Source organism: Geotrypetes seraphini, chromosome 2, assembly GCF_902459505.1.
Source record: "Geotrypetes seraphini chromosome 2, aGeoSer1.1, whole genome shotgun sequence".
NCBI lineage: Eukaryota > Metazoa > Chordata > Amphibia > Gymnophiona > Dermophiidae > Geotrypetes > Geotrypetes seraphini.
This window is the reverse complement of record NC_047085.1, coordinates 527,099,463-527,113,945: the sequence shown is the minus strand read 5'-3', so window position 1 is coordinate 527,113,945 and position 14,483 is coordinate 527,099,463. Positions and strand designations below refer to the sequence as shown.

The following is a 14,483-nucleotide window of genomic DNA, read 5'->3' as shown; positions in this document are numbered from 1 at the left end:
TCAATTTTCAAACTCTTCCACCAGACAATCCTCCAAGAGAGTCTGCTTCCAACTCCTCTCAGGCCTCCCTACTCCTTCAGGAGGTCCAATCCCTTCTTCTTCTGAACGCCATAGAGGAAGTTCCTCTAGATCAGAGGGGGCAGGGATTTTACTCCCGTTATTTTCTGGTTCCCAAAAAGACGGGAGATCTCAGACCTATTCTGGATCTCAGGGACCTCAACAAGTGTTTAGTCAGGGAGAAGTTCAGAATGCTCTCTCTGGCCACGCTTTATCCTCTTCTCACTCAGGGCGACTGGCTATGCTCCCTCGACCTCAGGGAGGCATACACTCACATACCCATACATCAGAACTCCAGACGGTATCTCAGATTTCAAATCCATCACCATCATTATCAATACCGTGTGTTACTCTTCGGCCTAGCCTCATCTCCAAGGGTATTCACCAAGTGTCTGATAGTGGTAGCTGCCTTTCTCAGGTCTCACAGTCTCCAAGTATTCCCTTACCTGGATGATTGGCTAATCAAGGCTCCTTCATCTCAGCAGGTGGTTCAAGCCACCAACCACACCATCTCTTTCCTTCACATCCTTGGATTCGAGATCAATGACCCGAAGTCGCATCTCCTTCCCACTCAGCGACTACAATTCATTGGAGCGGTCCTCGACACCAACCTCATGAGGACGTTTTTTCCCTCTGACTGTCTGCAGACACTGCTCCACCTCTGTCATCAGGTGCTCCTTCAAGACTCCATTTCGGCCCGCCATATAATGGTTCTCTTGGGGCACATGGCCTCGACAGTGCACGTCACTCCTCTCGCCTTTCTCCACCTTCGTACTCCTCAGTGGACCTTGGCCACTCAATGGTCCCAGGCGACGGATCCTCTTTCACGTCACATATTTGTAACATCGTCACTTCGACAGTCTCTATGATGGTGGTCGAACTCTAATCTTTCCAGAGGTCTTCTCTTCCATCTACCTCCTCACTCCATGATCATCACCACGGATGCTTCCCCGTATGCCTGGGGGGCGCACATGGACCACCTTCGCACACAAGGCCTTTGGACGGTCCAGAAATGCACTCATCACATCAATTTCCTGGAGCTGAGGGCAATGTTTTATGCTCTCAAGGCATTTCAACATCTTCTCTGTCCCCAGGTTCTTCTTCTGTACACAGACAATCAAGTAGCCATGTACTACATCAACAAGCAAGGAGGAACAGGCTCTCGCCTCTTATGTCAGGAGGCCCAAAGGATTTGGTCTTGGGCGACAGCTCGCAGTCTCTTTCTGAAGGCTGTTTACATTCAGAGCGCACAGAATTCTTTAGCAGACAACCTCAGCAGAATTCTTCAGCCTCACGAATGGACCCTCTACCCTGTCACTCTCCGGTCCGTCTTTGCTCAGTGGGGCACTCCTCAAGTGGACCTCTTTGCAGCTCCTCACAACCATCAACTGCCCCTCTTTTGTTCCAGACTCTACTCCCCTCATCGTCTGGCAGCAGATGCTTTTCTCCTCAATTGGGCGGATCGGTTTCTTTATGCCTTTCCTCCCATTCCTCTCATGTTACGGACATTGTTCAAACTTCAGAGGGAGAAAGCCACCATGATTCTCATCGCCCCACGGTGGCCACGGCACAATTGGTACTCCCTTCTACTTCAGCTCAGTTCCAGGGAACCCATACTGCTACCAGTGTTTCCTACTCTATTTACTCAGCATCAGCAATCTCTGCTTCATCCCAACCTGCCATCTCTCCACCTGACAGCTTGGTTTCTCTCGGGCTGACCTCTGCTAATGCCTCTCTCTCACTCGGCCTATTTGTTCCATTCTGGATGCCTCCAGGAAACCGTCCACTCTTCAATGTTACCAACAAAAGTGGACTCGCTTTTCTTCCTGGTGTCTCCTTCATCATCATAATCCCACTTCGCTACCGGTGGAACAACTGTTGGATTATTTGCTCTCTTTATCGGACTCCGGACTCAAGTAATGGCACTGAGGTGCCATTACTGCTTTTCATGAGCCAGTTCATGGAAAACCTCTCACGGCTCACCCTCTGGTTACCAGATTTATGAGGGGCCTTTTCAATGTGAAACCACCTCTTAAGCCCCCTCCGATTATCTGGGATCTTAATGTGGTTCTGTCCTCTCTCATGAACATAAGAACATAAGAATATAAGCAATGCCTCTGCTGGGTCAGACCTGAGGTCCATCTTGCCCAGCAGTCCGCTCACGCAGCGGCCCAACAGGTCCAGGACCTGAGTAGTAATCCTCTATTTATACCCTTCTATTCCCTTTTCCAGCAGGAAAATGTCCAATCCTCTCTTAAATCCCAGTACTGTATTCTGCCCTATAACGTCCTCCGGAAGCGCATTCCAAGTGTCCACCACACGTTGGGTAAAGAAGAACTTCCTGGCATTCGTATTGAATCTGTCCCCTTTCAACTTTTCCGAATGCCTTCTTGTTCTTTTATTTTTTGAAAGTTTGAAGAATCTGTCCCTCTCTACTCTCTCTATGCCCCTCATGATCTTATAAGTCTCTATCATATCCCCTCTAAGTCTCCTCTTCTCCAGGGAAAAGAGACCCAGTTTCTCCAATCTCTCAGCGTATGAAAGGTTTTCCATCCCTTTTATCTGTTTTTATTGGGATAAGAATATAAGGGTAGCCATTTTAGGTCAGACCAATGGTCCATGTAACCCAGTTTCCTGTCGCTCTTCTCTGAACTCTCTCGAGTAACGCCATATCCTTCTTAAGGTATGGTGACCAAAACTGGACACAGTATTCCAGGTGTGGGCGCACCATCGCCCGATACAGCGGCAGGATAACTTTTTTGTCCTGGTTGTAATACCCTTCTTGATTATACCTAGCATTCTATTCGCTCTCTTAGCAGCTGCTGCGCACTGTGCCGTCGGCTTCATTGACCTGTCCACCCTTATCCCCAAGTCCCTCTCTTGGGTACTCTCATTCAATAACATCCCTCCCCTCGTATAGTTGTACCTCGGGTTTCTGCTTCCCACATGCAATACCCTTACATTTCTCAACGTTGAACTTCATTTGCCATTTTGTCGCCCATTCCCCTAGTTTGTTCAAGTCTCTTTGCAATTCCTCACAGTCCTCTTTAGTCCGAGCTCCCCTAAATAGTTTGGTGTCATCTGCAAATTTTATTATCTCACACTTCGTCCCTGTTTCTAGATCATTTATGAATATATGAAATAACAGCGGCCCAAGCACCGAGCCCTGCGGAACACCACTCGTGACCCTCCTCCAGTCAGAGTAGTGGCCCTTCAACCCTACCCTTTGTTTCCTACCTGCCAACCAGTTTCTGATCCATCTATGTACATCTCCGTCCACCCCATGGTTCTTCAGTTTTCGGAGTAATCGTTCATGAGGCACCTTGTCAAAGGCTTTTTGGAAATCAAGGTATATGATGTCTATGGGGTCACCTCTGTCCATCTGTTTGTTAATTCCTTCGAAGAAGTGTAGTAAGTTGGTTAGGCACGATCTCCCCCTGCAGAAACCATGTTGGCTGGTTATCAAAAGTTTGTTACTTTCCAAGTGATCATCGATGTTTTCTTTTATCAGTGCTTCCGCCATTTTTCCCGGAACCGAGGTCAGACTCACCGGTCTGTAATTTCCCGGGTAACCTCTTGATCCCTTTTTAAAGATGGGCGTGATGTTGGCCATCTTCCAATCCTCCGGGATCACGCCTGTTTCCAAGGATAGGTTACATATTTGCTGCAGTAGTTCTGCTATCTCCTCCTTTAGTTCCTTCAGAACCCTTGGATGGATTCCGTCCGGACCTGGAAATTTGTCAATTTTTAGTTTATCTATCTGCCTGCGCACATCTTCAAGGCTCACTTCCATGAATGTTAATTTTTCTGCTTGATTTCCAATGAAGAATTGCTCAGGTTCCGGTATGTTGGTTGTGTCTTCGTTCGTAAATACAGACGAAAAGAACATGTTCAGTCTTTCCGCGACTTCTTTCTCCTCCTTCACTACTCCCTTCCTGACTCCATCATTCAGCGGTCCCACCTCCTCCCTAACTGGCTGTTTCCCTTTAACATATCTGAAGAACGGTTTGAAATTTCGAGCCTCCCTGGCTAACCTCTCTTCATACTCTCTTTTGGCTTTTCGAACCACACGGTGACATTGTTTTTGATACTTCCTGTGCTCTATCCAGTTCCCTTCAGTTTTGTCCTTTTTCCATCTCCTGAATGAATTTTTCTTATTACTTATCGCTTCCTTCACTATTTTAGTCATCCATATCGGGTCCTTTACTCGACTCTTTTTGCTCCCCTTTCTGAATCTGGGGATGTACAGATTTTGCGCCTCGCTCACCGTGTCCTTGAAAAAAGACCAGGCATGTTCTACCATCCTCCATTTCTTGGAAGTGTTCCTAAGTTTCTTCCTTACCATTTTCCTCATTGCTTCATAGTTTCCTTTTCTGAAGTTGAAAGTTGTTGCCATGGTTCTCTTTCCTTTTGGTATTCCTGCTTCAACCTTGAACTTGATCATGTTATGGTCACTGTTTCCCAACGGTCCCATTGGCCACATCTCATCTCAAATTTCTCACTTGGAAAGTGGTCTTCCTTATTGCCCTCACCTCTGCCAGGAGGGTCAGTGAGTTACAAGCACTAGTGGCTGATCCACCTTTCACTGTTTTCCACCATGATAAGATGGTTCTCCGAACACATCCAAAGTTTCTCCCTAAGGTTGTCTCTGATTTTCACCTTAACCAGTCCATTGTCTTACCTATATACTTCCCGAAACCTCATTCTTAACCAGGGGAACAGGCTTTGCATACTTTGGACTGTAAGTGTGCTTTGGCTTACTATTTAGAGCGCACTAAACTTCACAGATCATCTTCCCAACTTTTTCTATCTTTTGATCCCAATAAGTTGGATCATCCTGTTTCTAAACGTACGATATCCAATTGGCTTGCTGCTTGCATCTCGTTCTGTTATGCTCAGACCGGACTGACACTGGAAGGTTCTGTCATGGCCCATAAGGTTAGAGCTATGGCAGCATCTGTGGCTTTCCTCAGATCCACTCCTATTGAGGAAATCTGCAAGGCTGCTACTTGGTCCTCAGTTCATACTTTCACCTCTCATTATTGTCTGGATGCATTCTCCAGACGGGATGGACACTTTGGCCAATCTGTTTTACAAAATTTATTTTCCTAATGGCCAACCTTCCCTCCATCCCTCTTTTTGTTAGCTTGGAGGTCACCCATCAGTTAAGAATATGCTGCCTGCTTGTCCTGGGATAATGATTGTGTAAGACTTGCTTGACCCCATTTGATCGTGATTGGCGTGTGTTTGTTATCTTTTACGCAGTTTGCTTTATACCTTAACCACCATGGACCCCTGAGGAAGGCGTGTCATCCGAAACACGGACCGTGTCGGGTCCCTTGGTTGGCTATAAGGTTGTATATGTTACTGCATTTACTAATAAACAACGCCTGCATCTTGTACATTGTCTGCAGTCTGTTTGTTGTTTTCTGGTTGCTGTTGTTTACTGCAGACTACGTTGGATTTTCTTTCTTCCTTTTGTGTATTAAAATATGGGAGCCATTAACATCCTTTTGTAATGATTAAACACCATTTTTATGTTGAATACACACCACTTATTCTAGGGAGGGGGAGGTTTTATATTGTAGGATATATTTTTCCATAAGTACTAGTGGGGTTGGAGGGTGGGGTGAGGGATGCTTATATGCTTACATAATATAATAGTAAGATTTTCAAGTGGTATGCTAATTGTTCTTGTTTTGAGATGTGTACACTTGATGAAAGTTTGAAAATGAATAAAGATTTATTTATATAAAATAAAAAAAATAAAGCTGCCACCTGGTGCTCTGTTCATACATTCACCTCGCATTACTGTCAGTATTACAAAATTTATTTTCTTGAAGGCCACCTCTCGCACCATCCCATTTTTGGTTAGCTTGGAGGTCACCCATGTGTGAGAATAGGCTGCCTGCTTGTCCTGGGATAAAGTACAGTTACTTACCGTAACAGGTGTTATCCAGGGACAGCAAGCAGATATTCTTACGTCCCACCCACCTCCCCGGGTTGGCTTCTTAGTTGGCTTATCTGAACTCAAGGACCGCGCGGCTGCGTGGGGCGGGAAGGCACTCGCGCATGTGCGTTGTGGGCTATCGTGAACTTTCTAAAGACTTAAAGTGGTGATGTTGCCATGTGTGAGAATATCTGCCTGCTGTCCCTGGATAACACCTGTTGCGGTAAGTGACTGTGCTTTCACTGAAATGCAGCTGTCTCTCCTCCCTGCTCTCTATTTCTCTAAAACTCCTAGCAACAGTCTCTCCTCACAGCTGTCTGTCTCTCTGTAACTCCTGGCATCCAGTCCTTAAGCAGTCTCTCCTTTCATCTCTGTTTGCAGCTCCGAGCATGCAGTACTGCAGCAGTCTGTCTTCGCTGACTCCAGAGCTGGCTGAGCGTCTCATTGCATACATGATCCAGGAGCGGATCTTGCGGCCGAGAGTTCTGGAGCTCTTCTTTGGATGTCCGATCCTGAAGATTGTCCTGAACTGTTATCCATATGCCACCAATGAACTCTTGAGGCAGCTGCAGGCGTTCCAGAGCCTGAAGCACCTCAGCCTGGTGTCCTGCCCCCTCATTACAGGTAGAGCTGCAAGGACCAGAGACCAGGTGGAAAGGGCCACTGGATGTCTTCAGAGCACACCACCTTTCTTCCTTCCTGGGGGAAGAGAGGTTTTCTCTACCAGGCAATGTAAAGTTTATCGGTTGAAGCCCTGGGACTGTTCCTTTGAGTTTTCCTTCCCTACTTATCTATTTCATTGCAGTTCTTCCTTTTTCCCCCCACATTTATGTTCTGTCTTTATACACTTATTTTATTTTTAATGTTTATTTTTTTTCTAAGCCGCTTAGACATTTCTTGATAGACGAGTTATCAAATATTAATAAAACTTGGAAACTCGACAAGGAGCTGTGATTTGGCGGACACCCGCCTGTATCAGGAGTCACAAATTCTTATGTAAAAAATAAATGATCCCAATATAAAAAGGAAAACCAAATCGAAAATGTCTCACTGTGCTTCATTGAGAGATTTTTAAATTGATTTTTCTGTTTTTATTGGGATAAGAATATAAGGGTAGCCATTTTAGGTCAGACCAATGGTCCATGTAACCCAGTTTCCTGTTTCCACAGTGGCCAATCCAGGTCCCCTAGTATCTGGCCAAAACCCAAGGAATAGTAATATTCTATGGTACTGATCCAGGGCAAGCAGTGGCTTCCCCTGTGTCTTTTTCAATAACGGATTATGGACTTTTCCTCCAGGAACTTGTCCAAACCTTTTTGAAAACCAACAACGCTATCCGCTCTTACCACAACTATTCTCTGAGTGAAAAAATATTTCCTCCTATTGGTTTTACATGATATAAAAATTTGTGACTCCTGATGCAAGTGGGTGTCTGCCGAAACATGGTTGTGTCAAGTCTTGGCCTGATTAAACTTTACATTGTCTGAAAGTCATTGCATCAGACCCCTCCTCCTTTGCTTGTGTTGCGTGGGGGGCAATCATTTTGACCTTGCTGGGGGAAGAGCAGCATCTTTGGTGTCCCTCTTATCCCTGTTGGTGGGGAGGAAAATCCTCACTGTGAAGCCAAGGTGGGGGTGGGAGAGAAGGACTATTCATTTTGCCCCTTCTATCCATGGAAGGGGAGAGTAAGTATCCTTGTTGCCCCTTTCTCTGGTTAATTTAAATCTGTGACCTTGGCAAAAGTGTTGAGCTTCCTTGATGCCCTTCTTTATTTAAGTGAAGGGGGGGATCTTTACTTTGGCAAAAATTACAAAGACTAGGGGACACTCGATGAAGTTATAGGGAAATACTTTTAAAATCAATAGGAGGAAATTTTTTTTCACTCAGAGAATAGTTAAGCTCTGGAACGTGTTGCCAGAGGATGTGGTAAGAACGGATAGCTTAGCAGGTTTTAAGAAAGGTTTGGACAAGTTCCTGGAGGAAAAGTCCATAGTCTGCTTGCCCTGGATCGGTAGCATGGAATATTGCTACATCTTGGGTTTTGGCCAGGTACTAGTGACCTGGATTGGCCACCGTGAGAACGGGTTACTGGGCTTGATGGACCATTGGTCTGACCCAGTAAGGCTTATGTTCTTATGCTCTATTGGAATTATTCCTCCCCATTTTTTAAAGCTTGTGTGTGTGTGTTGTGGGCTCTTTCCCTCCTCTTGTTCTCGGTTGGGTAGGGTGGGGTCTTTGATCTCTCTTTTTTCTTATGTTGGTACTGAGCTGGTCTTTGTATTTCTTTGCTTTGTAGATCAAGGAATGGTTGTGGTGAAATACTTGCAGAAACTTCAGTACCTCAACCTGCGCGCCTGCGTGAGGCTCACAGACGCCGCTTTGCACTATATCAAAGGTACTACGTCTCCCTCAACACTCTCATGCTACTGCTTTGCCCAAGACCAGGACCTTCACTACTAGTTGTCTAATGGAGGCCATTTTATTAGGAACTGCAACCAACGCTGTATTAAGGGGATGGCACCCTGGGAAAATGGAGGGTGATGGGGGACACTCCCTCCACAACAGCTGCTTGCAAATTACAGTTCCTAAAAATGAAAAAAAATTATGAATCCAAACCAGGTGCCAACAGAAGTTGATCTCAAATCTGATGCACGTTCCTGCTGTCTGGCTGTACCAGCTTCTCAGGCGCTCTTTCTGCAGATCATTTCTTTACCCCAGGCTCGCTCTCTGTCTCTCATGTGTGTGGATCCCTTTCCAAATCCCCTGACACCCTTCCCCGCACATTGTCTTTCTCAAAATGCATCTCCCAGCCAGCCTGACCCATTGAAGCCAACTTCTGAAAATGGTTGGGGGTGCTCAACTTTGTGAAAAGCAAAACGGAGCGAGCTGGCTTATGGACACAACTGGCCAGGCTATATTTAGATGGCGAGCAGAGCAGCTAGTGCATCCACTGGCAGGACCGATAGATAAAAGAAGAACTAAGGAAGCGCTGAGGGCCTGAGTTTGGAAATGGGTGCCTGCCGCGTGTCAATCACCAGTAGGCATCGCGTCCAGAATCGCACCTATTTTTAGTACAGATGCCTTAAATGTAGGGCATCAGACTTGTGCCTGTGGACACCTAAGGCCACTTCTGGCACAGGCTATGCCTACGCTGGCCTTGGGAATCTGTAGGTGTGCCTAGATGTCTTCATATGTATGCAAATGATGCCTACCTCATTTGCCGCTTTGATTTTTTTAAAAAACGTGTGTCCCGATTGGTCCACGGGATGTCGTTTTTAGAATCAGGCCCTGAAAGTCCCACCAGTCTCTTCCTCCCCAACCCCACCTCGTTCCCATCAATTTACTCTACCTCCCACCCACAGCCCATCCAGTTCAGCCTGGACTCTCCATATCACCCCACTCCAGCAGGGTAGCTGTTTCCTTTTTGTGAAAAAGGAACTTGATGTTCCTCTCTCTTTCAGTTTTACGCTTAATTGTAGGTCTTCAGTATTACAAAACTTTTCACATCATGGGCTGGAGGAGTTGCAGTACAGTGAGAGATTGGAGAAACTGGGTCTCTTCTCCCTTGAAAAGAGGAGACTGAGAGGGAACTTAATCGAAACATTCAAAATACTGAAGGGAATAGACTTAGCAGATAAAGACAGGTTGTTCACCCTCTCCAAGGTAGGGCACTCTCTAAAGTTGAAAGGGGATAGATTCCGTACAAACATAAGGAAGTTCTTCTTCACCCAGAGAGTGGTAGAAAACTGGAACGCTCTTCTGGAGGCTGTTATAGGGGAAAACTCCCTCCAGGGATTCAAGACAAAGTTAGACAAGTTCCTGCTAAACTGGACTCATTTAGAGTGCTGGTCTTTGACCTGGGGGCCGCCGCGTGAGCGGACTGCTGGGCACGATGGACCACTGGTTTGACCCAGCAGCGGCAATTCTTATGTTCTGCCTAAACTCTCTGCAGCAAAATTACTTATAGATCCTGTGGAGAATGGCAGAATAGCAGTTATTCCCCAGAGAAATCTTTTGCATCTACAGTTTATCTTATCTCCTCCCTCTCTGCTTATTCTTTGCTCTCAGCCGTCATCTTCTTAGTCTTTTTCTCATTTCTCTTTGTTCTATGCGCTTCTCTTTCCATGTTGTCTCTCTACCTTCCTTCTAGTGTCACCCCTTCATTCCGCTTCTCACCTTTATGTCTCTTCCCTTCCTCTCAACCCTTTTCCATCTCTTTCAGCTCCTCTTTCTTCCGCATCTTGTGTCCCCTCTGCCTGCTCCCTTTCCTCAACACAGCCCATGCTCCATCTCGTCCTCTCGACTGTTACTTCTCCACTTCCAGTTGCTGTCCCCATCACATGATCTCTCCCAGATAGAAACAAGTTTAAATTCTGTTACGTCCCCTCCAGGTGTTTCACCTGAACTGGGTCTTGCAGAAAGCCACACCCTTTTTTCTTCTGCTCCTCCCACTTGGCTGAGGAAGACAGAGCCCCCTGCAGTTTTCATTTCTTTTGTGGCGTGTGTGCCTATCACACGAGATTGCGCCGGGATCCTTCAGCAGAAATAGATGCCTGCCCCTGCTCCCAGCTCGAGAAAGGGATTATGTAGCAGAAGCCTTCTATAACCTCATAAGGGTTCTAGGTAAAGTGTCAGCTTGTGCTTTATCAGCTCGCAGAACCCTCTGGATTTGCCACTGGGCTTGAGATTCAGCCTCCAAAGCGACTCTCAGTAGACTCCCTTTTAAAGGTCAAATGCTTTTTGGAAACGGGCTAGATGACCTTATGGACAGTGTGGCAGACGGCCATCCTAAATCCCAACTGGATAACGAGCCTCAACGTGCCTCGCGGGGAGGTTGCAGCAATATTTGTCCCTCACACAAGTTTTGCCAAACTTTCACGGTCTCATCTGCCCAGAGATATCCCCAGGGCTACAGGCAATGCTATAGCAACCCCAGTTGCTAGCAGGCTCTGGGTTCTCGTACCACCACTGCCTCCAAGAAGCCCAATGACACCAGGGCTTCAGCCAGAGGCCGGTTGTTGGAGTTCCTCCAGGAGTGGGAACAGATCTCCTCAGATCAGTGGGTGCTGGACATTATACGGCAAGGACACAAGACAAACTTCTTTTGCCTCTCCCTGGATTTATTTTTGGACTGTCCTGGGTGGAGGCCAGAGAAGGCGCTAAGTGTCGAGGCGATTCTGTGGCGTCTCTTGGGCATTCAAGCCATAGAGCCAGTTAACCATAAGAACATAAGAAATGCCTCCGCTGGGTCAGACCTGAGATCCATCGCGTCCAGCAGTCCGCTCATGCGGCGGCCCATCAGGTCCAGGACCTGTGCAGTAATCTTTTATCTATACCCCTTTATCCCCTTTTCCAGCAGGAAATTGTCCAATCCTTTCTTAAACCCCAGTACCGTTTGCTGCCCTATAACGTCCTCTGGAAGCGCATTCCAGGTGTCCACCACACGTTGGGTAAAGAAGAACTTCCTAGCATTCGTTTTGAATCTGTCCCCTTTCAACTTTTCCGAATGCCCTCTTGTTTTTTTATTTTCTGAAATTTTGAAGAATCTGTCCCTCTGTACTCTCTCTATGCCCTTCATGATCTTGTAAGTCTCTATCATATCCCCTCTAAGTCTTCTCTTCTCCAGGGAAAAGAGACCCAGTTTCTCCAATCTCTCAGCGTATGAAAGGCTTTCCATCCCCTTAATCAGTCGTATCGCTCTCCTCTGAACTCTCTCGAGTAATGCCATATCCTTCTTAAGGTATGGTGACCAATACTGGACGCAGTACTCAAGATGCGGACGCACCATTGCCCGGTACAGCGGCAGGATAACTTCTTTCGTTCTTGTTGTAATACCCTTCTTGATTATACCTAGCATTCTATTCGCTCTCTTAGCGGCTGCTGCGCACTGTGCCGTCGGCTTCATTGTCATGTCCACCATTACCCCCAAGTCCCTTTCTTGGGTACTCTCCTTCAATAACATCCCTCCCATCGTATAGCTGTGCCTCGGGTTCTGATTCCCACATGCAATACTTTACACTTCTCAACACTGAACTTCATCTGCCATCTCTCTGCCCATTCCCCTAATTTGTCCAAGTCCCTTTGCAATTTTTCGCAGTCCTCCTTTGTCCGAGCTCCACTAAATAATTTGGTGTCGTCCGCAAATTTTATTATCTCACTCTTTGTTCCTGTTTCTAGATCATTTATGAATATATTAAATAGCAGCGGCCCGAGCACTGAGCCCTGCGGAACACCACTCGTGACCTTCCTCCAGTCTGAGTAGTGTCCCTTCACCCCTACCCTCTGTTTCCTACCCGCTAACCAGTTTTTGATCCATCTATGCACGTCTCCGTCCACCCCATGGTTCTTCAGTTTCCGGAGTAGACGTTCATGAGGCACCTTGTCAAAGGCTTTCTGGAAATCTAGGTATATGATGTCTATGGGGTCTCCTTTGTCCATCTGTTTGTTAATTCCCTCGAAGAAGTGCAATAAGTTGGTCAGGCACGATCTCCCCCTGCAGAAACCATGTTGGCTGGTTATCAGAAGTTCGTGTTTTTCAAAATGTTCATCGATTTTTTCTTTTATCAGTGCTTCCGCCATTTTCCCCGGATCAGAGGTCAGACTCACTGGTCTGTAGTTTCCCGGGTCTCCTCTTGATCCCTTTTTAAAGATGGGCGTAACGTTGGCTATCTTCCAATCCTCCGGAATCACACCTGTTTTCAGAGATAGGTTGCAAATTTGCTGTAGTAGTTCCGCTATTCCCTCCTTTAGTTCCTTCAGCACCCTTGGATGGATTCCATCCGGACCCGGGGATTTGTCAGTTTTTAGTTTTTCTATCTGTCTGCGCACATCATCAAGGCTCACTTCTATGGATGTTAACTTTTGTGCTTGATTGCCATTGAAGATTTGTTCAGGTTCCGGTATGTTGGTTGTGTCTTCACTTGTAAATACAGACGAAAAGAACATGTTAAGTCTTTCTGCGACCTCTTTCTCTTCCTTCACCGCTCCCTTCCGGTCTCTGTCGTCCAGCGGTCCCACCTCCTCCCTAGCCGGCTGTTTCCCTTTAACATATCTAAAGAACAGTTTGAAATTTTGTGCTTCCCTGGCTAGTCTCTCTTCATACTCTCTTTTGGCTTTTCGAACCACACGGTGACATTCTTTTTGATACTTCCTGTGCTCTCTCCAGTTTACCTCAGTTTTGTCCCTTTTCCATTTTCTGAATGAATTTTTCTTATTGCCTATTGGTTCCTTCACTATTTTAGTTATCCACGCCGGGTCTTTTATTCGACTCTTGTTGCACCCTTTTCTGAATCAGGGGATATATAGATTTTGCGCCTCGCTCACCGTGTCCTTGAAAAAGGACCAGGCATGTTCTACCGTCTGCCATTTTTGGGAAGTGTTCCTAAGTTTCTTCTTTACCATTCCCCTCATTGCTTCGTAGTTTCCCTTCCTGAAGTTAAAAGTTGTCGCTATGGTTCTCTTTCCTTTCAGTATTCCTACTTCCATCTTGAACTTGATCATATTATGATCGCTGTTTCCCAACGGTCCCACTACTTCCACTTCCTTTGCAGGTCCCCTTAGCCCATTTAGGATTAGATCCAGAGTGGCATTTCCTCTTGTCGGTTCTCTAACAAGCTGTTCCATGAAGTAATCTTGTACAGCCTCCAGAAATTCTGTCTCCCTAGCGCATCTTGAGCTTCCAAGACTCCAGTCTATCCCAGGGTAGTTGAAGTCTCCCATAATAACCGTGCCTTTGCATTCTCGCTTCATCTCAGCTTCCATTTCTTCATCGATATCTCTGGTTTGTCCGGGTGGACGATAGTATAGGCCTATCTTTATTTCAGGCCCTTTCCTTCCTGGTATTTTAACCCATAGCAATTCTAGCTTGTTGGCCGTCTCCGCTGTGTCCATTCTTGTCGATTGTATGCTTTCTTTTATGTATAGTGCTATTCCACCGCCTTTCTGTCCTGACCTGTCCTGGCGATAGAGCTTATACCCCGGCAGTGCTGTATCCCATTTGCTTTCTTCATTCCACCATGTTTCAGAGATTCCAATGATGTCTATGTGCTCCGCAATGATCATGGCTTCTAATTCCCCCATTTTGTTTCTTAGGCTCCTTGCATTAGTATATATGCAATTTAGCTCCTGGAATTTTGTTGCCTTTAATTCCTTTCCCTGTGCTTCGGTCTTTAGATTCTTCTCTTTGGCTACAATCTTTCTAACCTCCTCTTCTTGGTTAGTCGACTCCTGTAATTTGTCCCTTGTTTCTTCCCAGCCTTTTTCCCCCTCAGAATCTTCATGGGATACCTTCTTCCGAAACATCGACACTTGGTCGACTGTCGGTTTTCCCCTTCTTCTTAGTTTAAAGCCTGTTCTATTCCTCTCTTGACATTGTTTGCTAGAAATCTAGTTCCCGCTGTGCTCAGGTGCAATCCATCTCTCCTGTAGAGCTTGCTCTTGCCCCAGAACGTCGTCCAGTTCCTCACGAAGTGGAATC

At 46.2% G+C, this 14,483-nt stretch overlaps 1 protein-coding gene across 6 annotated transcripts in view; it reads left to right on the top strand.

Moving 5' to 3' along the window:
- The window catches only part of LOC117354776, a 209,284-nt gene that overhangs the window by 98,788 nt on the left and 96,013 nt on the right, over nucleotides 1-14,483 (top strand). For all 6 annotated transcript variants that reach the window (XR_004538249.1, XR_004538248.1, XM_033932741.1 and 3 more), the window contains exons 10-11: nucleotides 6,389-6,631; nucleotides 8,304-8,402. Coding sequence is in view for 4 of the 6 variants with exons in the window: in XM_033932741.1 (XP_033788632.1) it covers nucleotides 6,389-6,631; nucleotides 8,304-8,402 (342 nt within the window). In the remaining 2 variants the exon portion in view is untranslated. The remainder of the gene's footprint in view (nucleotides 1-6,388; nucleotides 6,632-8,303; nucleotides 8,403-14,483) is intronic.